Source organism: Nannobrachium achirus (assembly GCF_963921795.1).
Source record: "Nannobrachium achirus genome assembly, chromosome: 2".
Lineage (NCBI taxonomy): Eukaryota > Metazoa > Chordata > Actinopteri > Myctophiformes > Myctophidae > Nannobrachium > Nannobrachium achirus.
In genome coordinates, this window is record NC_137811.1 from 33,799,514 (window position 1) to 33,819,233 (window position 19,720).

The 19,720-nt window shown below is 42.9% G+C and overlaps 1 protein-coding gene across 1 annotated transcript in view; it reads right to left on the minus strand.

The window, feature by feature from the left end:
• Nucleotides 1-19,720, minus strand: part of myom3 (myomesin 3) — a gene marked incomplete at its 5' end in the record, with an annotated part of 95,148 nt that overhangs the window by 43,056 nt on the left and 32,372 nt on the right. Inside the window, 5 exon segments of the mRNA XM_080741357.1 lie at nt 4,388-4,515; nt 6,958-7,011; nt 8,138-8,337; nt 16,476-16,617; nt 18,956-19,117. Of these exon segments, the coding sequence (XP_080597483.1) occupies nt 4,388-4,515; nt 6,958-7,011; nt 8,138-8,337; nt 16,476-16,617; nt 18,956-19,117 (686 nt within the window).

The following is a 19,720-nucleotide window of genomic DNA, read 5'->3' on the forward strand; positions in this document are numbered from 1 at the left end:
CGTTGGCAATCGAAGTTCGAAATTAATGGGTTCAGTTTTTTTTTTTCTTCTTTTTTTACACGAAAAAATAATTATCAGAATGTGATAGGCCTATTCAGAATATCACAGTAGACATAGCCAAATACGAAATAAGTTAGGCCTACGGGTAAACACTAACAGTTACTGGTGAACATTAAAGTAGTTATAAAATGTGCCAGAACAGCTTGGAGCGATCAAGTACCGTCCTCCGCTCCAATTCCGCTCCTCTTGAGGCCGCGAACCAGCCTCGCTGACACACGCTTGTTGACAGTAGAGTGAGAGCACTCTCAGCTGGGCAGAGACGGACTTGTTTGTCCTCCGAATAGTGAACACCCATCCACGCACCCAAAGATTAAACAGCCTTTCTCCTAAGCATGAGCAAAGATGGATTTCATTGCAAACCCCTAAAGGATCTATAATGCGATTTCTGGGGTTGTTACATCGAGACCAGTTCAGCCCGAACAGCATGAGCAAAGATGGATTTCATTGCAAACCCCTAAAGGATCTATAATGCGATTTCTGGGGTTGTTACATCGAGACCAGTTCAGCCCGAACGCGACGCCCCCCGACACAGTCACCAAGTCTAATCATCATCCGTGCAACTCCGCTATACATTGAGCCTGTTCGTCAACAAACTGTGCAACATTTTCTCCGATTGGGTTGGATTTTCCAAGTGTTAGCCTAGGTGTTAATGCGGTCACGCATCAACGCGTTTTCAAAGGATAAAACAGCGCATTTAACACATTTCCTACACTCTTTTAGCTGGTTAAAGGTACAGTACGTTCGATGGTCCGATGGTCCGATTGTTCGGTTTTTATTCAATCGAACGAACCATCGAAGGTTCGATGGTCCGTTCGGAAAATCCCCCCCCCGAAGTTCGAATCCCTAAAACAGGGCTAGATTACAGCCCTAGGGTCAGCTGGGGCGCACGAACAGCCTGACATCAGGGTTGAGGACCAAGGGCCTGGATGACCCTTCTTACTCTACTAAGAAGTATTCTGCAAGTGAGACAGGCAAGAAAGAGTGTGTTGTCATAATTGAAACAAATGGACATGTATATTTATGTGAAAACTTGGTGTATTGGTGTACCTTACTGTACCTGCATGGTGTCTATTTGCGACAGTTGCATTTGCAAAGTCCAGAACAGTCAGGATTTGGATTGCTGCATTTACAACTGGAACAGTCCCCTTTACACACACATTTTATGAGCTCTCTTCAGGCAATGGAGACCTCAGGTATGCTAATCCACACTGGCACCCATGACCCTGATACATCCTTGATGATTGGTGGAATTCAAAGGACTGGATTTATTGTACATGATCACAGTCAGTCTTTCAAGCATCTGGAAATGTTCAGAGTCAACATGTAGTTCCTGGAATGGATGCTTTGCCAGGTACACAAATGCTTCTGTAGCAGCAGCATCACAAGCCAGCAAGGATCACGATGACATCAGTGTCCACAGTTCGAACAAGATCCGTCTTTGCTCCATGCTTCAGTGCATGTTGTAGATGAACCACAATCCTTGTGTCTGCCTCCTCATGGTTGCAACATTCCATCATGCTACTGGAACCGAAAGCTTGTCCTGACATCGCTTGGCCTGATGTAACATATACTGTACAGCTTTGGTTGGTGGCCAGCTGAACTCTTTGATCTTAGATGTTAAACTATTTGGTGGTGCTTCAACCCTTGACTGACATCTATGTGGCTTTTGGCATGGGAAAAAGATTCCGGTTTTAAATTGTCACATAAACCTCATCTGCAAAAGCCTGGTGGAACCCAAATCTCGAGGTCTGCTGATGTTCCATGCATATTCAAGCTGTGACACAACATCTGCATTCAATGGAAAAGTCAGCTTGGAAGGCCTGGAAAGCCTATGATCTTGTGACGGATCTTGTGCGAACTGTGGACACTGATGTCATCGTGATCCTTGCTAGCTTGTTGATGCTGCTGCTACAGAAGCATTTGTGTACCTGGCAAAGCATCCATTCCAGGAACTAAATGTTGACTCTGAGCATTTCCAGACGCTTGAAAGACTGACTGTGATCATGTACAATAAAGCCAGTCCTTTGAATTCCACCAATCAAACAAGGAAGGAACTCTTCTGTCAAGAGAGTCGGCCGATGGATAGACTACCTCCCACGCAGGATGCACTTCTCCAGCATGCAAAATGGGCTGTGTTTCAGACAAGAATCTGAGCAAACAGCACAGACACACAGCAAGCGATTCCTTCTCCACAGGACTTTGGCTGGACCAAGGATGCATCAGGGTCATGGGTGCCAGTGTGGATAAGCATACCTGAGGTCTCCATTGCCTGAAGAGAGCTGATAAAATGTGTGTGTAAAGGGGACTGTTCCAGTTGTAAATGCAGCAATGCAAATCTTGACTGTTCTGGACTTTGCAAATGCAACTGCCGCAAATAGATACCATGCAGGTACAGTAAGGTACACCAATACACCAAGTTTTCACATAAATATACATGTCCATTTGTTTAAATTGTGACAACACACTCTTTCTTGCCTGTCTCCCTTGCAGATTACTTCTTAGTGGAGTAAGGAGGGTCATCCAGGCCCTTGGTCCTCAACCCTGATGTCAGGCTGTTCGCGCACCCCAGCTGACCTGTCCCGATCCTTCTTCTCTTTCATTTATTTTAGTTTAGGTCTCAATCAGTAGAGTTTGAACAGTATGATTGTATTAAAGGTTTGATGGATAATACTTCATGTGCTGTCTTGAATCATCATCCAAAATACATCATCTATTTCTTTTTCCTATTTCCGCCTATAATGAGGACTTATTTAAAAGCCAAATGATTCATAATGGAATCAAATATTGGCATTCTAGCTGTTCTGGGATGTCAAGACACTACCTGTAGACACCCTGTGCAAGTATGATGTAAAAACTAGCAGCAGGAGGACACATGGCAAGAATTAACCCTCTTTTAGTATAGGCGTTTTTTGCAGTTTTTGATCAAGATAACTTTTGTGCACTATAGGGGTATTTTGAATATGTATGTTTGTATACCCATCTAAAATCCTTCAGTAGGTCATAAAGAAGGCCCATAAAAAAATTGGCGCTTTTATCCGCTCCGTATCGGTACGCTTAAAAACGTGCGCTAAGCAGATAGATCTCGGCGAGCTGGAGGCAGACGCGGGGGTGACGCGGGGGTGTGAGGCCCGGTCCACGGCGAAAAACGGCCGAAAGACGCGGACGCTACTGACCACTAGTTGAGCAACTTACACAGTATAGCTTTAAAGTGCAATAACAAAAACCAAAAAGAAAGAATTAAACAAATATAACTTGCACACCTGTGTCCTACAGTACACCGCAAATGTGTAAATTCACAAGCACAATTGTGCTTTCACTATGTTGTCAACCACTCACAAACTATCCAGGTCGTTTTTAATCACCCATAAAGTGAACGGAAAAGGTTTCACAAGCAAACAAGTAAACTAAACACCTGATGTCGAAGTACGTGGCAGGAAAGAGCTTGCCTTTAATGAATCTACAAATCTCCACCTATACAGTGGCACCACGGCAGTAGAAGTTTACATTTTTCTTATGTCTTTAATTAGCACAGTTGCCAGAAGCTGGTAATTTGGCCCACATTCTGGCAGCAGACTGCACAAAATCAACAGTGAGGAAGTTGAAAACGTCATTGGGGAGTGGGACTGACACACACGCCAATGAATGGGTTCAATGGATATATGTATATTAACCAATTAAACCAGTGGTTCTCAACCTTTTCAGGCCGCGACCCCCCAAATAATCATATTTTAACTAGGGACCCCCCAGCCTGCACAAGCACTTGGAATTGTAGGAGTTGGCATTAGTTTGACTCGATCTATTCCATGGTGAAAATAGCCGATCTACGTAGGCTATTTTCACAATTTCCGCCTCTAATATTTGAAAATTTGACCAATGTTTGATCAGAGGTACTAAAAAGGTCTTTAAAGTCCTTAAAATGTCACTTTAGAAATGTGCACATAGATCTCTATACACTTACACTTTATGTTGGTTTGTTCACTGTTGAGTGAGAAAACAATGTTACACATTAAGTTAATCCTCTGGGGACCCCCCAAAATAAATTGGGAGGTCCCCTGGGGGTCCCGACCCACAAGTTGAGAACCACTGAATTAAACCATACTTCGTTGACTGGGGTTCCTCAGGGGTCTATCCTGGGCCCACTCCTTTTTTCTCTCCTTTTTCTCTTTAGCAAAAAAAAAAAAAAAAAGCTCACATTGCAACGTGATGCATTTATGTTAGCAAAGCTTGTCGATGGCAGCCTGTTGGTAGAGGCAAACTCAGGGTTTAGTACCCCTTTAAAGTGTCTTAAAATATTGATGGTGTTTGCATGAGGGAGTGAAAGACTGACCCGTTCCACATAGAAGGTCAGTGGTTCCCTTCCCCTTGGTTCAGGCTCGGCCCAGCACAGCACCACGTAGGCGTTGCTCAACTCGCAGGCGTGCACGTCTGTGGGCGGGAGGGGAACTTTGATCTGTCCTGGAGGCAAAAAAAGGAAGGAAAGGGAGAAGGTTTCAGACCAGAGCTAGCTTCTTTTTAAAAAAAAAGAAAAATACATTCTTGTAGATCTCACTGGACGTCTGTTTTCCTGTCATTCCAGTCTGTCTAACCTTCACATTAATGCCTGATTTTCGAGACTTTTAAGTGTGCCTGCCATGCAATGGCAAAACACGTAATCCGCCATACTTATATATATATAGGCCTATAGTTCATAATCTTCCCGCAAATTTCGGCACGTAATAACTCCCGCACGATTTACACCAACCCTGCAATTACTTGGTGCTATTACTTTTCTTTCCGATCCATGTTACCGCCGTGACGTAATTCCCAAAAAACTACGCCCAAAAACCACATTGACTTTGAATGGGGGACTCTAGAAAAAAAAAGTAGGCCTAATTGGCACCACATAACTCTGGCATACCTTTACCTAGAAACGTGATTTAAACTTTAAAACGCTCACACGACTTTGAGCTGTAATTGATTAAGCCCCGCCCCCTCTGTATTCCTATTGGCTGGGCTTTAAACAGACATAATTCCAGTTCACAGCATGGTACCGTCTTGAAACTTGGTGTCTGGACTTAAATGGCCAATACGGACTTATTACTTAAGCCCCGCCCCCTCTTAAGCCCTGCCCCTATCATCCTATTGGCTGAGCTTTAAACAGGTATAACTCCAGTTTGCAGCATGGTAGGGTCTTGAAACTTGACGTGATTACTTAGATGGCCAATAGGGACGAGCTATAATGATAAGCCCCGCCCCATCTGTCTTCCTATTGGCTAAGCTTTAAACATCCATAACTCCACTTCCCAACCTGTTACTGGTCTCAAACTTGTTGGGTGGTCCCACAGTCCCAACGGCTAACTGCTAATGCTAACCGCTACTTCCACTAATGCTAAGCTAAAAATGCTAATGCTAATGCTAACAAATGCTAATGCTAACACATGCTAATACTAACAAATGCTAATGCAAAAAATATATAATGCTAACCAATGCTAATGCTAACACATGCTAATGCTAAAAATGCAAATTGTAAAAATGCTAATGCTAAAAAAGTTAATGCTAAAAATACTAATGTTAGAAATGCTAATGCTAGCTAATGCTAAAATGCTAATACTAAAATGCTAATGCAAAAAAATGCTAATGCTAATGCTAATAAAATGCTAATGCTAATAAAATGCTAATGCTAAAATTCTAATGCTAATGCTGATGTTAATGTTAATGCTAAAAATGCTAACTCCAACCACTACACAATGTTGCACACACTTAGCGAGCTGCAGGCACACTTGAAATGTTCTTTTCTAGTCTCTGTCTGTTCTTCCAGAAGTCTGTCTATTGGCCCCAAAAAAGAGTCAGCAGATGAACAAAACGTGGATCAAAGCAGTGACAAGACCAAAGACGACGCAGTGAAAGATGTTGATCAGACAGACAGTGGCACTGGTACTATGTGTGTGCGTGTGTGTGTGTGTGTGTGTGTGTGTGTGTGTGTGTGTGTGTGTGTGCGTGTGTGTGTGTGTGTGTTTGTTTGTGTGTGTGTGTTCATGCGTGCATGTGTGCTGCAAATTCTTTTTTTTTCTCCCATTGCTGGCCTTTACTGTCAAACCAATTGAACAACAGGGGACACGGAGATGCACACAGACACAGTAGAAACCTGTGAGATCAAACGACCATCAAACACTCATTGATATTGATGGATACCCTCACACATACACGCACGCACGCACGCACGCACGCACGCACGCACGCACGCACGCACGCACGCACGCACGCACGCACGCACACACACACACACACACACACACACACACACACACACACACACACACACACACACACACACACACACACACACACACAAAACACACACACACACGCACACACGCAGACAAATAAGCGTCAAAAGACTTGTGTACACCATGTTTTCTATATCGTTTAAAAAATATATTTAACATTAATCTTACAATGGAAGTCAAAGTCAGATAAGCCTGAAACAAATATGGAGTAATACGTCACAGAGATACTGTATGCCATACTGTAGATTATGACGTGGCCACATTAAGTCAGAGATCCACACGAGAGCCCCGCCATTAACAGACCCATGTTTTGTTCACTTAAGACATGCCCAGAATATCATGTGGCCAATACATCCATTTACCAGGAAGCCACAGAGGACCATCTATTCTATTCTGCTCTGCAAATGGAACATAATGTGCATGGCCTCAGCTGCACAATTACCACAACTAGCGAGAACATAATATGAAGATGCATTAAGCCTGGCGCCTGAGGTAATATAAAAGGCAAGGAGTGTGCACTGCACACGGTTCAGCACTACATGTTCTGAAAGACGTAATGGCAAAGTTTTAACATTTGATTATATATTATAATGTGTATATTATTATCTTTTACCGTGGATTGCATTCTCACCTTCCAGCTGGTCTTTGGTGATTGTGATCTCTCTCCCCCTGTCCACCTTGACCACTGAGAGACAGAGAGGGAGAGTGAGTTGGAGAGAGACACACACGCACGCGCACACACACACACACACACACACACGCACACACACACACACACACACACACACACACACACACACACACACACACACACACACACACACACACACACACACAGGGATAGAGGGAAGAAAATGGTTAAAGAAAAAGAGATCGATGTAATGAAGTTGTATGAGAGCCCATGAGAACACTATTAGTGTTAATGTTGAAGGAGCTGTCCTTGGTAAGCATCCAGACCAGAGAGAGAGAGAGAGAGAGAGAGAGAGAGAGAGAGAGAGAGAGAGAGAGAGAGAGGGAGAGAGAGAGAGGGAGAGAGAGAGAGAGAGAGAGAGAGAGAGAGAGAGAGGGAGAGGCAAATAGAGGGAGAGATAGGAAGACAGAAAAAGAAGAGAAGGATGAAAGGTGGCCAAAGGCGAGCAACCTTCTGTCTGTCCTTCACCTGGGGCTAATGATCCACAGCATCTGACCACAGTTCTGTAGCTGTCAGTGTGTGTTAGAGGATGACATTTTGATGAATTTTCACTCCTGTCCCGTCCCACTCCCGCAGAAAAAATCCTGTCCCATCCCAATCCTGGGCCAGAGTAAAAAAACTAATCCCGTCCTGTCCCACTCCTGTACAATGACTCCTGGTCCCATCCCGCTCCTGGTAAAAATCACTCCCGTTCACATCCCGCTCCCGAAAAAAATATAAAAAAATAAAATCGCGCAGATATTTTTCTATTTTGATCCATATTATATTTGATATCATGTTTATTATTATATAATGTATAATCTTATAATGTTCGTAGTTCAAAGACCTCACTTTCCTGTGCAATTTATTTCTGCGATTTGATGAACTGGTCTGGGATGATTCCCGCTCCTGCCCACTCCTGTTGATTTTCAATCCTGTCCCGTCCCGATCCTGGCATTAATACAAATTTGACTCCTGTCCCACGGGAATCCCGCGGGACCCACGGGACCCACGGGAACGGGAATAAAATGTCATCCTCTAGTGTGTGTGTATGTGTGTTTGACGCGTGCATGCGTGCGTGCGTGCGTGTGTGCGTGCGTGCGTGCGTGCGTGCGTGCGTGCGTGCGTGCGTGCGTATTACCCATGGTTCTGGTGGGTTCCATGGGGTCCGCAGTGAGGACGGGCTCTGTAGCCTTAGAGGGCCGTCCCACACCAGCTTGGTTGACGGCACACACTCTGAACTGGTACATGGTGCCCTCCTTTAGGCCAAACACTGGGTAGTGGCACGCTGTCTGGACCATGGCATTACAGCGGACCCACTGGGCTTGACCCATGTCATACCTCCAGACACAGACAGAAAGAATATTTAGGACGGTTCCTTTTTTTTGTCTTTTTTCTGTATGTCAAAATAAGTGATCCAAAAAAGACATGACATTTTGATAAAGTGAGAGAAAGAAAGAAAGAAAGAAAGAAAGAAAGAAAGAAAGAAAGAAAGAGGGGAACAAACTAGAACGGTGGAAAGATATATGAAAGTAAAAGAAAGAAAAGGAAAGAAAATCTGTTTCAAAATACTTTCAGTTGCACACAAAAATGCAGCCAAAAAAATAGGCCTACAACTCAAAGACATCTAATTCGGAATCTATAATAACACAATACATTTCCAAATAGTGGTATTTGGACGTGGATAGCATGATGAACAGCTATTGGCGGTAAACAAAGCCTGCAAAGAATAGAGGTTTCAAAGTTAGTGGGTTGCTAGGGAACTGGAAGGAATCTAGCTTTCTTTCCTTTTCCCAACATCCAATATCATTCATCAGTCTAAAAGTACTACTCAGTAAAGCAGTTTTTTATTTATTTGCACTGACACACAGTGTGAGCGAGGGGAAGACGGAGCAGGAGATCAGCCAGAGAATTCGGAGCAGGAGCAGTATTCCGTTGACTGTAGCGCACTGACGAAAAGAGAGCTGAGCCAGAGGACAAGGCTCTGGATATGAGCCTTGTATAAAGTCTAAAACACCCTGGACATCACTCCCAATGAGGTGCGGGTTATGACCGAATCGCAGATACAAAATGGCTGAAATTTGTTTTCTCAGGCGGGTGTCTGGAATACGGTGGTGGAAAAAGTGCTCAAATGTTTTACTAAAGTAAAAGTATCAATACTGCAATGTATATATACTCTGTTCCAAGTAAAAGTCCGGAATTCAAAATGTACTTTTGAATTAAAAGTACAAAAGTGTGAAAACGTATTGACGTCAAAATATACTTATGTACTAAAAGTAAAAGTAGGGGAGAACGGGGTAAGATGAACCACTTTTTGCTTATGTTGCCCTGGAAGCAAGAAAAAGTGAGATGGCAGTAAATTCCCTAACCCTAACCCTGAGGTTCATCTTACCCCGTTCTCCCCTACTCGCAAAATATCCTGCTTCACATGTTTCCAAATATATAAAAATCTTTGAAAATAGCAGATTTACAGGGGGCCCACTGGCCTACTGGTCTGGGCGCATGACACTTGGGCATTGCCACGTGGGTGTGGATGCCTGGCGGCGTCGATTCCCGATGCGGACAACATTTGTAGCATGTCACTCCACCCATTTCCTGTCAGTCTACTGTCCTATCCAATAAAGGCATAAAAGCCCCCCCAAAAAACAAATCTTTAAGAAAATACCATGCAGTTGTGAGCTTGTAGATCGGCTATTTTGAAATTGCTATGGCTGAAGTGGTTAATGTATGCTTTCCAAAGTAACTAGTGGCTTTTAGTAGATTAAAAATACAATATTTGCCTCTGAGATGTATTGCAGTATTTCAGTAAAAGTACTGAAAATTGGAAATACTTGAGTAAAGTAAAAGTAACTGAAAATTGTACTTAAGTACAATGGATAAGCGGATGAAGATGTATGGATGGCTGGACGTGCACGCACGCACGGACGGACGGACGGACGGACGGACGGACAGACACATGTTCGTGCACACAGAAACACACATGTGTATGATGTGTAGACACAGCAGAAAACACACAATGTGTGCACAAATGTACACATGCTCACAGAACATGTATCCACCTACGGCTCTACGCACATGTGCTCAAAGTGCATGCTTCAAACAAGTACATGAAGAATAAAGTATGTACAAATCCGCACAAAAAGCACACATGCAGTTGTACAATTACACGTAGGTCTACATACGCTCGTAAAGCCAGCAGCCATGGAAACACAAATGCACCCACGCATACCAGCTCGCACAGACATGGTGGTCAGGGTACTAAAGTATCGTTAGATTTTCAATAGGAATTCAATTTAAAAAAATCATTTTTCTCTCAATTTTCTAATTTTCTAGCTCCCCATAAAATCAAATATTGGTTCATTTTTCCAATTTTCTAGCTTGCAAAAAAATCAGGAAAATGCTTCAATTTTTTAAATGTGTGATTCATATTTGTCATTATTTGATTTGGAACCGACAAAGGAAAAACATCTTTAAAAAAGTTATTTTTCATTTTTTTACCACATTACGAATATCAAAAAATGGACAAATTTTCCAATTTTCTAGCTTGCAAAAAAATCAGGAAAATGCTTCAATTTTTTAAATGTGTGATTCGTCTTTGTCATTATTTGATTTGGAACCGACAAAGGAAAAACATCTTGAAAAAGGTATTTCTTAATTTCTTACCCCATTACAACAATCAAAAAATGGGCCCATTTTTCCAATTTTCTAGCCCACAAAAAAATCAGGAAAATGCTTAAAATTTGCTAAATTTTTTGAATGTGTGATTCATATTTTGGCATTATTTTATTTGGAACCGACAAACAAAAAATAGGCCCATTATTCAATTTTCAAGTCCAGGAAAGAAATCGTCATCATGAATGTCACGTGACCACGTGTCAAGTCACATGGTACACAACTTCAAAATAAAAGCTGTAGGCTAGTCTAACATCCAACAAGTAATAGGATCAAGATGCAGGCAGGCAGGGGGTCCATGAGGGGTTTACAAGGGGGTCCATGGCTGGTTCCCAAAGTGTGGTTTGGGGACCCCCAGGGTTTCTATGGCTGGTTCACAACAGCCTGGTACACGTACAGCCATGGCTGGTTCCCAAAGTGTGGTTCGGGGACCTCTGGAGGTCCATGACGGATTTCCAAGGGGGTCCATGGCTGGTTCTCAAAGTGTGGTTCGGGGACCTCTGGGGGTCCCTGAGGGGTTTCCAAGGGGGTCCATGGCTGGTTAGCAATAAGTGTGTTTAATTGCGACCGTAGTAGGTCGCAGTTACTTTTACACTCTCTACTATCCAAACCTCCACCAGCCGTCAGCCTGTCCTTCCCTCCGTCACGTCACTCGTCACACGTCACACTTTCCCCCTACTCATATCTCCGCCACCGATCCATGCCAAAATTTCCATACAAACTCCTTGCCTGCCAAACTACAACCTCGAAGGACCCCCGGAGCTCCAGGGACCCCCAGGTCCCTGGGGGACCCCCAGGTGTAAAAAATGACCAAATGTGCAAAAAAGACCACCCCAACGGGGCTGCTCACGGGGAATTCCCGGGGACCACCGACTCCTGGTGCTCCAGAACGGATGCAAAAGTGGTGGCGCCCCCAGTGGAGGACCCCCTCCACTGCAGCTCACATAAAATGCCTTAACTCGGGCTAGGAGTGACCGGGAGAGCCGGGGCCGGTACCTATTCGTCCGCCTCGGCGGCGCGGAGACCCCACCTCTCATTTCTCATATGGCCCTCTTCTAGCGCCACCATGAGGCCGATTCTGCAAAACACATTTTTGGACACTGCTCCTAAAATTTTTGCCCTAAAATCACACAAATCGGTACACAGTATGTCTACACTCATGTCATCAACTTGGATCTGTCCCATATAGCGCCACCTTCAGGCCGATTTTTAAAAACACATTTTTGGACACTGCTCCTACAATCTTTGCCCTAAAATCACGCAAATCGCTACACAGTATGTCTACACTCATCTCATCAACATGGATCTGTCCCATATAGCGCCACCTTCAGGCCGATTTTTTAAAACACATTTTTGGACACTGCTCCTACAGATTTTGCCCTAAAATCACGCAAATCGCTAGTACACAGAGACACTGCTCCTACATATTTTGCCCTAAAATCACGCAAATCGGTACACAGTATGTCTACACTCATCTCATCAACATGGATCTGTCCCATTTAGCGCCACCTTCAGGCCGATTTTTTTAAACACATTTTTGGACACTGCTCCTACAGATTTTGCCCTAAAATCACACAAATCGCACAGTCATGTAATCAAAACGCATCTGTCCCATCCAGCGCCACCATCAGGACGATTTTGGTAAAACAAACTTTTGGCCTTTTTGTGGAGATAAGCGACCAACGGTCGCTTATCTCCCGATTAGGGAGTCTTACTGGTAGTGTAATAGGTGAAATAGTGTAATAGTGCATTCTTATCAAAACCTCCACCAGCTGTCAGTCTGTCAGTCAGTCTGTCAGTCAGTCAGACTTTCAGTCACACTTTTGCCCTTCTCATAGTGGTTTTGGCTGCCAAACCACTACCCCATTTCTCCCTCTTCTAGCGCCACCATGAGGCCGCTTCTTGCAAAACACATAATTTTTTGGACACTGCTCCTACAAATTCTGCCCTAAAATCACGTAAAGCGGTACACATTATGTCTACACTCATGTCATCAGCATGGATCTGTCCGAGATAGCGCCACCATCAGGGCATCCTAAAATCACGCTTTGCAGAGTCCAAAAATGTGTTTGAAAAATCGCCCTGATGGTGGCGCTATCTTGGACAGTGTAGACATACTGTGTACCGCTTTGCGTGATTTTAGGGCAAAATTTGTAGGAGCAGTGTCCAAAAATTTGTTTTGCAAGAAGCGGCCTCATGGTGGCGCTAGAAGAGGGAGAAATGGGGGTAGTGGTTTGGCAGCCAAAATCACTATGAGAAGGGAAAAAGTGTGACTGAAAGTCTGACTGACAGACTGACTGACAGACTGACAGCTGGTGGAGGTTTTAAACTGTCCAATCTATTGTTTTGGTTGGTAGTATTGGTTTTGATAGTAACTGCGACCTGACGGTCGCAATTACACTATTACACTATTATATTATTACACTTATTACAATATTACACTATTACCCTTATTGCGCTATTACACTACCAGTAAGACTCCCTAATAGGGTGATTTTAGGGCAGTGTCCAAAAATGTGTTTTCAAAAATCGGCCTGAAGGTGGCGCTATATGGGACAGATCCATGTTGATGACATGAGTGTAGACATACTGTGTACCGATTTGCGTGATTTTAGGACAAAAAATTTAGGAGCTGTGTCCAAAAATTTGTTTTGCAAGAATCGGCCTCATGGTGGCGCTAGAAGAGGGTCATGTGTGAATTGATGGGTGGAGGTTGTGGTTTGGCAGGCAAGGAGTATGTGTGCAAAATTTGGCATGGATCTGGGCAACGGTTGCGGAGATATGAGCAGGGCAAAAGTGTGACGTGTGACAGACAGACAGACAGACTGACTGACTGACGGACGGACGGACGGACGGACGGACTCACAGCTGGTCGAGGTTTTGATAGTAACTGCGACCTAACGGTCGCAATAACATTTATGCTATTTCAATATTACAAGTAATGCACTATTACACTATTTCACCTATTACACTACCAGTAAGACTCCCTAATCGGGAGATAAGCGACCGTAGGTCACATGTATACACAAAGAGGGCTGTAACTGCCATTGGTTCCTAGTTGTGTGGGCAATGTGTAGACATACTGTGTACCGATGTGCGTGATTTTAGGGCAAAATCTGTAGGAGCAGTGTCCAAAAATGTGTTTTGCAAGAATCGGCCTCATGGTGGCGCTAGAAGAGGGCCATGTGAGAAATGAGGGGTGGGGTCTCCGCGTTGCCTTGGCGGACGAATAGGTACCGGCCCCGGCTCTCCCGGACGCTCCTAGCCCGAGTTACGGCATTTTATGTGAGCTGCAGTGGAGGGGGTCCTCCACTGGGGGCGCCACCACTTTGGCATCCGTTCTGGAGCAGCAGGAGTCGGTGGTCCCCGGGAATTCCCCGTGAGCAGCCCCGTTGGGGTGGTCATTTGGTCATTTTTGCATATTTGGTCATTTTTTACATCTGGGGGTCCCCCAGGGACCCGGAGATATGAGCAGGGCAATAGTGTGACGTGTGAGGTGTGACAGACAGAGGGACAGACAGACAGACAGACGGACAGTTTGTGCAGGCTGTGATAGTAAGTAGCGACCTACGGTCGCAATTACACTTATTGCTAACCAGCCATGGACCCCTTTGGAAACCCCTCAGGGACCCCCAGAGGTCCCCGAACCACATTTATTGCTAACCAGCCATGGACCCCCTTGGAAATCCGTCATGGACCTCAAGAGGTCCCCGAACCACACTTTGGGAACCAGCCATGGCTGTACGTGTACCAGGCTGTTGTGAACCAGCCATAGAAACCCTGGGGGTCCGCAAACCACACTTTGGGAACCAGCCATGGACCCCCTTGTAAACCCCTCATGGACCCCCTGCCTGCCTGCATGTTGATCCTATTACTTGGATGTTAGACTAGCCTACAGCTTTTATTTTGAAGTTGTGTACCATGTGACTTGACACGTGGTCACGTGACATTCATGATGACGATTTCTTTCCTGGACTTGAAAATTGAATAATGGGCCTATTTTTTGTTTGTCGGTTCCAAATCAAATAATGTCAAAATATGAATCACACATTCAAAAAATTGAACAAATTTTAAGCATTTTCCTGATTTTTTTGTGGGCTAGAAAATTGGAAAAATGGGCCCATTTTTTGATTGTTGTAATGGGGTAAGAAATTAAGAAATACCTTTTTCAAGATGTTTTTCCTTTGTCGGTTCCAAATCAAATAATGACAAAGACGAATCACACATTTAAAAAATTGAAGCATTTTCCTGATTTTTTTGCAAGCTAGAAAATTGGAAAAATTGGTCCATTTTTTGATATTCGTAATGTGGTAAAAAAATGAAAAATACCTTTTTTAAAGATGTTTTTCCTTTGTCGGTTCCAAATCAAATAATGACAAATATGAATCACACATTTAAAAAATTGAAGCATTTTCCTGATTTTTTTGCAAGCTAGAAAATTGGAAAAATGAACCAATATTTGATTTTACGGGGAGCTAGAAAATTAGAAAATTGAGAGAAAAATGATTTTTTAAAATTGAATTCCTATTGAAAATCTAACGATACTTTAGTACCCTGACCCATGGTGCATACAGTGCAAAAGGAAATATTGATTGATTGGTGTCAGTAATGAGCGGGCACCTGTTCTCTAGTGGGAGACTTTGACTCTGGTGTTAGAACAGTGTTCCGTCCCCTTAATGACCATGTATATCATCCATCTCCTGTGAGCTCTGCCAAATGGATATTACACCACTGTTGGCCGCTACCACCGCCATCTATATCTACCGCGATCCAATTTCCTCACCCGCTGCGCAGAGACCAAGATCTGCTTCAATGGGCCTGTCTTGCTAACTGTCCTTTGTTAGGTTTGAAATGAGCGCTGGCTAGGGGCTAAATGAGCTGTAAGGACCATCAAACAAAATGTGACAGCTACAGTACTACTCTCAAAGCAGCGTGATTGACGCCACAACATTAAAGACAAGTTATGGTAATTGAAGAAGATGGTGGGGAATATAAACCTTTGATTTAATGAAATGATAATGCTGCGGCAGCAGCGTGGATATTCTTTACTGTCTTACTATTTTATAATAGAATGAAAGATAGAAAGATAGAAAGCAGCTGTAACTAGAATTTCAGATAAGCCATGATATCAATGTGATGAAGTGACTGGGTGGTTTAAATGCATCTGTCCTTGCGATGGGCTACACCATGTGCCTTTTGATGGTGCAAAAAGCTTTCATCCAGTGTATTTTCAAATGTTCTAGGCATCAATCATTTATAGGGAGGGAGTGTCTGATTATCTGTTGTAATGTGTGAAATAATCTGGGAACCCATGCGTTACCTTCAGAAAATCTTAAGAGATTATGTGTGTGGCACAAAATTATTGAAGCTACTATAATTCGAACCAATCTGTATGGTAGGGTATGCTAATAAGAATATCTGAAGATTCAAAGTAAACATATCGTCGTTGTCGGGTGGAAACCTTGTATGTCCAAAACCGTTTTTTTTTTTTTTTTTTTTTCATTTTAAAAATGATTTAAATTAGTGAAAACAGCCGATCTACAATCGGCTGTTTTCACTACTTTTGTGCAACAGCCTTGTATGGTGAAGCAGGGCTTTACATTGCAAAAAAATTACAAATTTGAAACTTGGAGATACAAGGTTTCTGCCCGACAGTGACGATATACTGGTAGGTTTAATCCCGGGAAGTGAGTAAGGCACAAAAGCTGCTTTAAAAGTAAATAAAAAAATAATAATTCAGAAACATTTAAACAAACAAAAAAACAAAGGTGACTAAATGTGTCGCTGGTAGCAGTCTCCTACATTACCTTTCAACATAGTAACCCTGCACAGGACTGGCTCCATCTGCACTAGGTGGTTCCCAGGTCAAAAAGACATAGCCCTTATTGATGTCAGACACGTGGACGGACAGAGGAGATGCCGGCCCACCTAGCACTGCAGCTGATGCATCTGAGACAGGAGACAGACAACAGAATCACACTGTGATCCAGGGCACTTACTTACTTTGAGCTTTACTGTACAAACCACAGTAGCCTCAAACTTTGCAGACAAATATGAATCTTACAATAAATGCCCACATATGGGAATGCCCATGTATGGGCATATACAGAAGGCATCAGTGATGTACATAATGGCCATAAAAGGGACACAGACAGACAAACAGGTACACAGGGTATTGCATAACCGGGTAGAGTAATGTGTGAGACACACGCCCGCCGCACACGCACACGCACACACACACACACGTGCGCTCACGCACGCACGCACACGCAAGCAAAGTTGTATTGGATGATAATTATAATCGTGTGATACTTCAATCTGTGATTACTATTGACTTTCATTGTGGACATGTTTATGTGAGCTTTACGCCTCATCAAAAGTGGAGCTATAGTGCATTGCACCCCCATTTGAAATGATCTATATCTCTGGAGCCGCAATCTATATGGTAAAATCCTCAGAGTTAAACGTAGCTCTGAAAGTGTACAAAGGGCCCATTTGGTTCCCCCCAAGGACTCCTGGGTGTCTATGGACCTCATGTTGAGCACCAGTGCACTATGTCCCATAGAAAGAGTGTGAGTATAATATAGTTAGGAACATATCGTCACGGTCGGGCAGAAACCTTCTACCGGTATCTCCAAGTATCAAATTTGTATGTTTCTTTTGCGAAGTAAAAGCCCTGCTTCATCATACAAGGCTGTCGCACAAAAGTAGTGAAAACGGCAGATCTACAAGCACACAACGCCTCGCGGTGCGAGGCGTTGTGTGCTTGTAGATCATCTGTTTTCACTAGTTTAGTAAAAAAAGATTTTATAAAAACATACAAGGTTTTGGACATACAAGGTTTCCACCCAACAATGACGATATGACAGGTACCGGTAATAAGGAGTGTGGAATGGCCAGGAGAGGAAAAAAATGGATAGAGAGGAAGAGTATAGCATTAGTGAGGATGAGCAGACCGTGGATCAGAGTGAGTGAAGTGTAAATGTGTCAGGATTAAAAGTAATCTAGTTAATGTAATCCCACAGCAGTTGTTCTCACATGACATCTAGCACAGGACAGAGCAGGGCTAAGCCAGCGGGAAGTGCCGAGATTAACAGGTCAAGGTATGTGGATGACTCATCGTCATGAGAGAGAGAGAGAAAGAGAGAGAGCGAGAGAGAGAGAGAGAGAGAGAGAGAGAGAGAGAGAAATGGGGGAATACATTAAGAGGACTGATGTGATAACTTAAGACATGACATATTACCGACATTTTCCTCTGGGGCTATATGAATGTTTTATCAACGAAAGCCGCCAAGTCAACATCGACCATCATCTCTCTGCTGCTCTCTCAGTCTTTTTTCTTTTTATTGTTTGAATACTTTATTAGTGATAAACAGCACGGAGGTACAGTAAAGTCCTGGGGACTTGTTTGTTTCCATTGTGGTCCTATGTCATCCTATTCATTTGATGTGACTGTGAATGTAGGGGCTATTTGTTATTTTCTTTGCATGGCAAAAGCAGTAGCAATGCACAGAAGTTAACAAACCATTTAGAGGAGAACAGGCTGTTTGATGATTAAAACAAGGAACAAGGAAATCTAAATGAATTGAACTCGGGCAAATATTAAGCCACCTCGTGGGTCGCATGGTTGTAGGTTCAAATTAAATACATGATGCAACACAATCCACATATTACATTTGACCAATATGAGGACTATAAGGCTAACTTTTATGAACTATTCGCAGTATACAAATGCTCAGTGTTGTTAAATAACTAAGTACCGGTACAGTTACTTAAGTACTGTACTTAAGTACAGTTTTGAGGTATTTGTACTTTACTTGAGTATTTCCAATTTCCAATACTTTTACAGTTTTACTTCTACTCCACTACATCTCGGATCCAAATATTGTACTTTTAATCCACTACATTTTTCGGAAAACTTTAGTTACTAATTACTTTGCAGTATATAAAATTATAATATTATAAAACATACATATAAACCATTTTAGCCCTATTTTATACCTACGCTATTTGAAAATAGCCGATCTACAAGCTCACAAAGCGCCGCATCGCGACGCGTTGTGAGCTTGTAGATCTGCTATTTTCAAACATTTTGTACTTTTACTTTTGATACTTTAAGTACATTTTTAATGCTAACACTTTCATAATTTTACTCAAGTAAATTTTGAATTCCGGACTTTTACTTGTAACAGAGTATTTCTATATTGCAGTATTGATACTTTTACTAAAGTAAAAAAATTGAGTACTTTTTCCACCACTGCAAACGCTCGTTGGGACTCTCACCCACCTGAGACATAGACAAAGGAGCTGTGCTCCTGAACCCCATCGCGGGTCCTCAGACGGACAGAGTACATGCCCTCGTGCTCCTTATGCACTCCTCTCAGAGTGATGGAGGCAGACGCACCAGTAGTCTGAATCTCCACCCTGCTGGATTGATGCAACTGGACACCTGCAGGCAAGTGGACAGATGACGACGACATGTCAAACAAGATACAGCACATGGGTGGAGATTGCTTTTAACAATTCATGATCCAATTTCACTTTTTTACCTTCTTCTTGAAGGAGAGTGCTGTTACTAAGCATCCTGTAGTGGCTTGATTTTATACATTCTACAGCCTTAAATTAACAAATACTGAATTATCTTGAGGTCTTCTTGTGTCTCATCAGGACATATTGGTATACAGATGTGCTGTTTCAACTCCTCTGTATTTACTGTTATTTTCCTGACATTTTCCTGCAAATACATTTTTCCCACAGGTTTCTTTCCCTGTTTTGCCTTTCAAATGTTTTGGAGAATGGAGCGTATTTTTGAAAAGACTTGCAAATGTCAAGAAACCACTCCATTTGAAAAGCAGAATCCACCTTCATAGGTAGATTTAAGCTTCAAAGTCAGAGAAGGTAATAATAGCTGATCTACAAGCTCAATGTTCTTTCTTGCCAATGGTAGGGCGGGGTGAAGTTTTTAAATGGCACATCTGTATGTCCTGAAAAAGATCTGAATAGATTGAAATGTTGACAACGCAATAAAATGCACCAGAGATGTTTTGCAGCA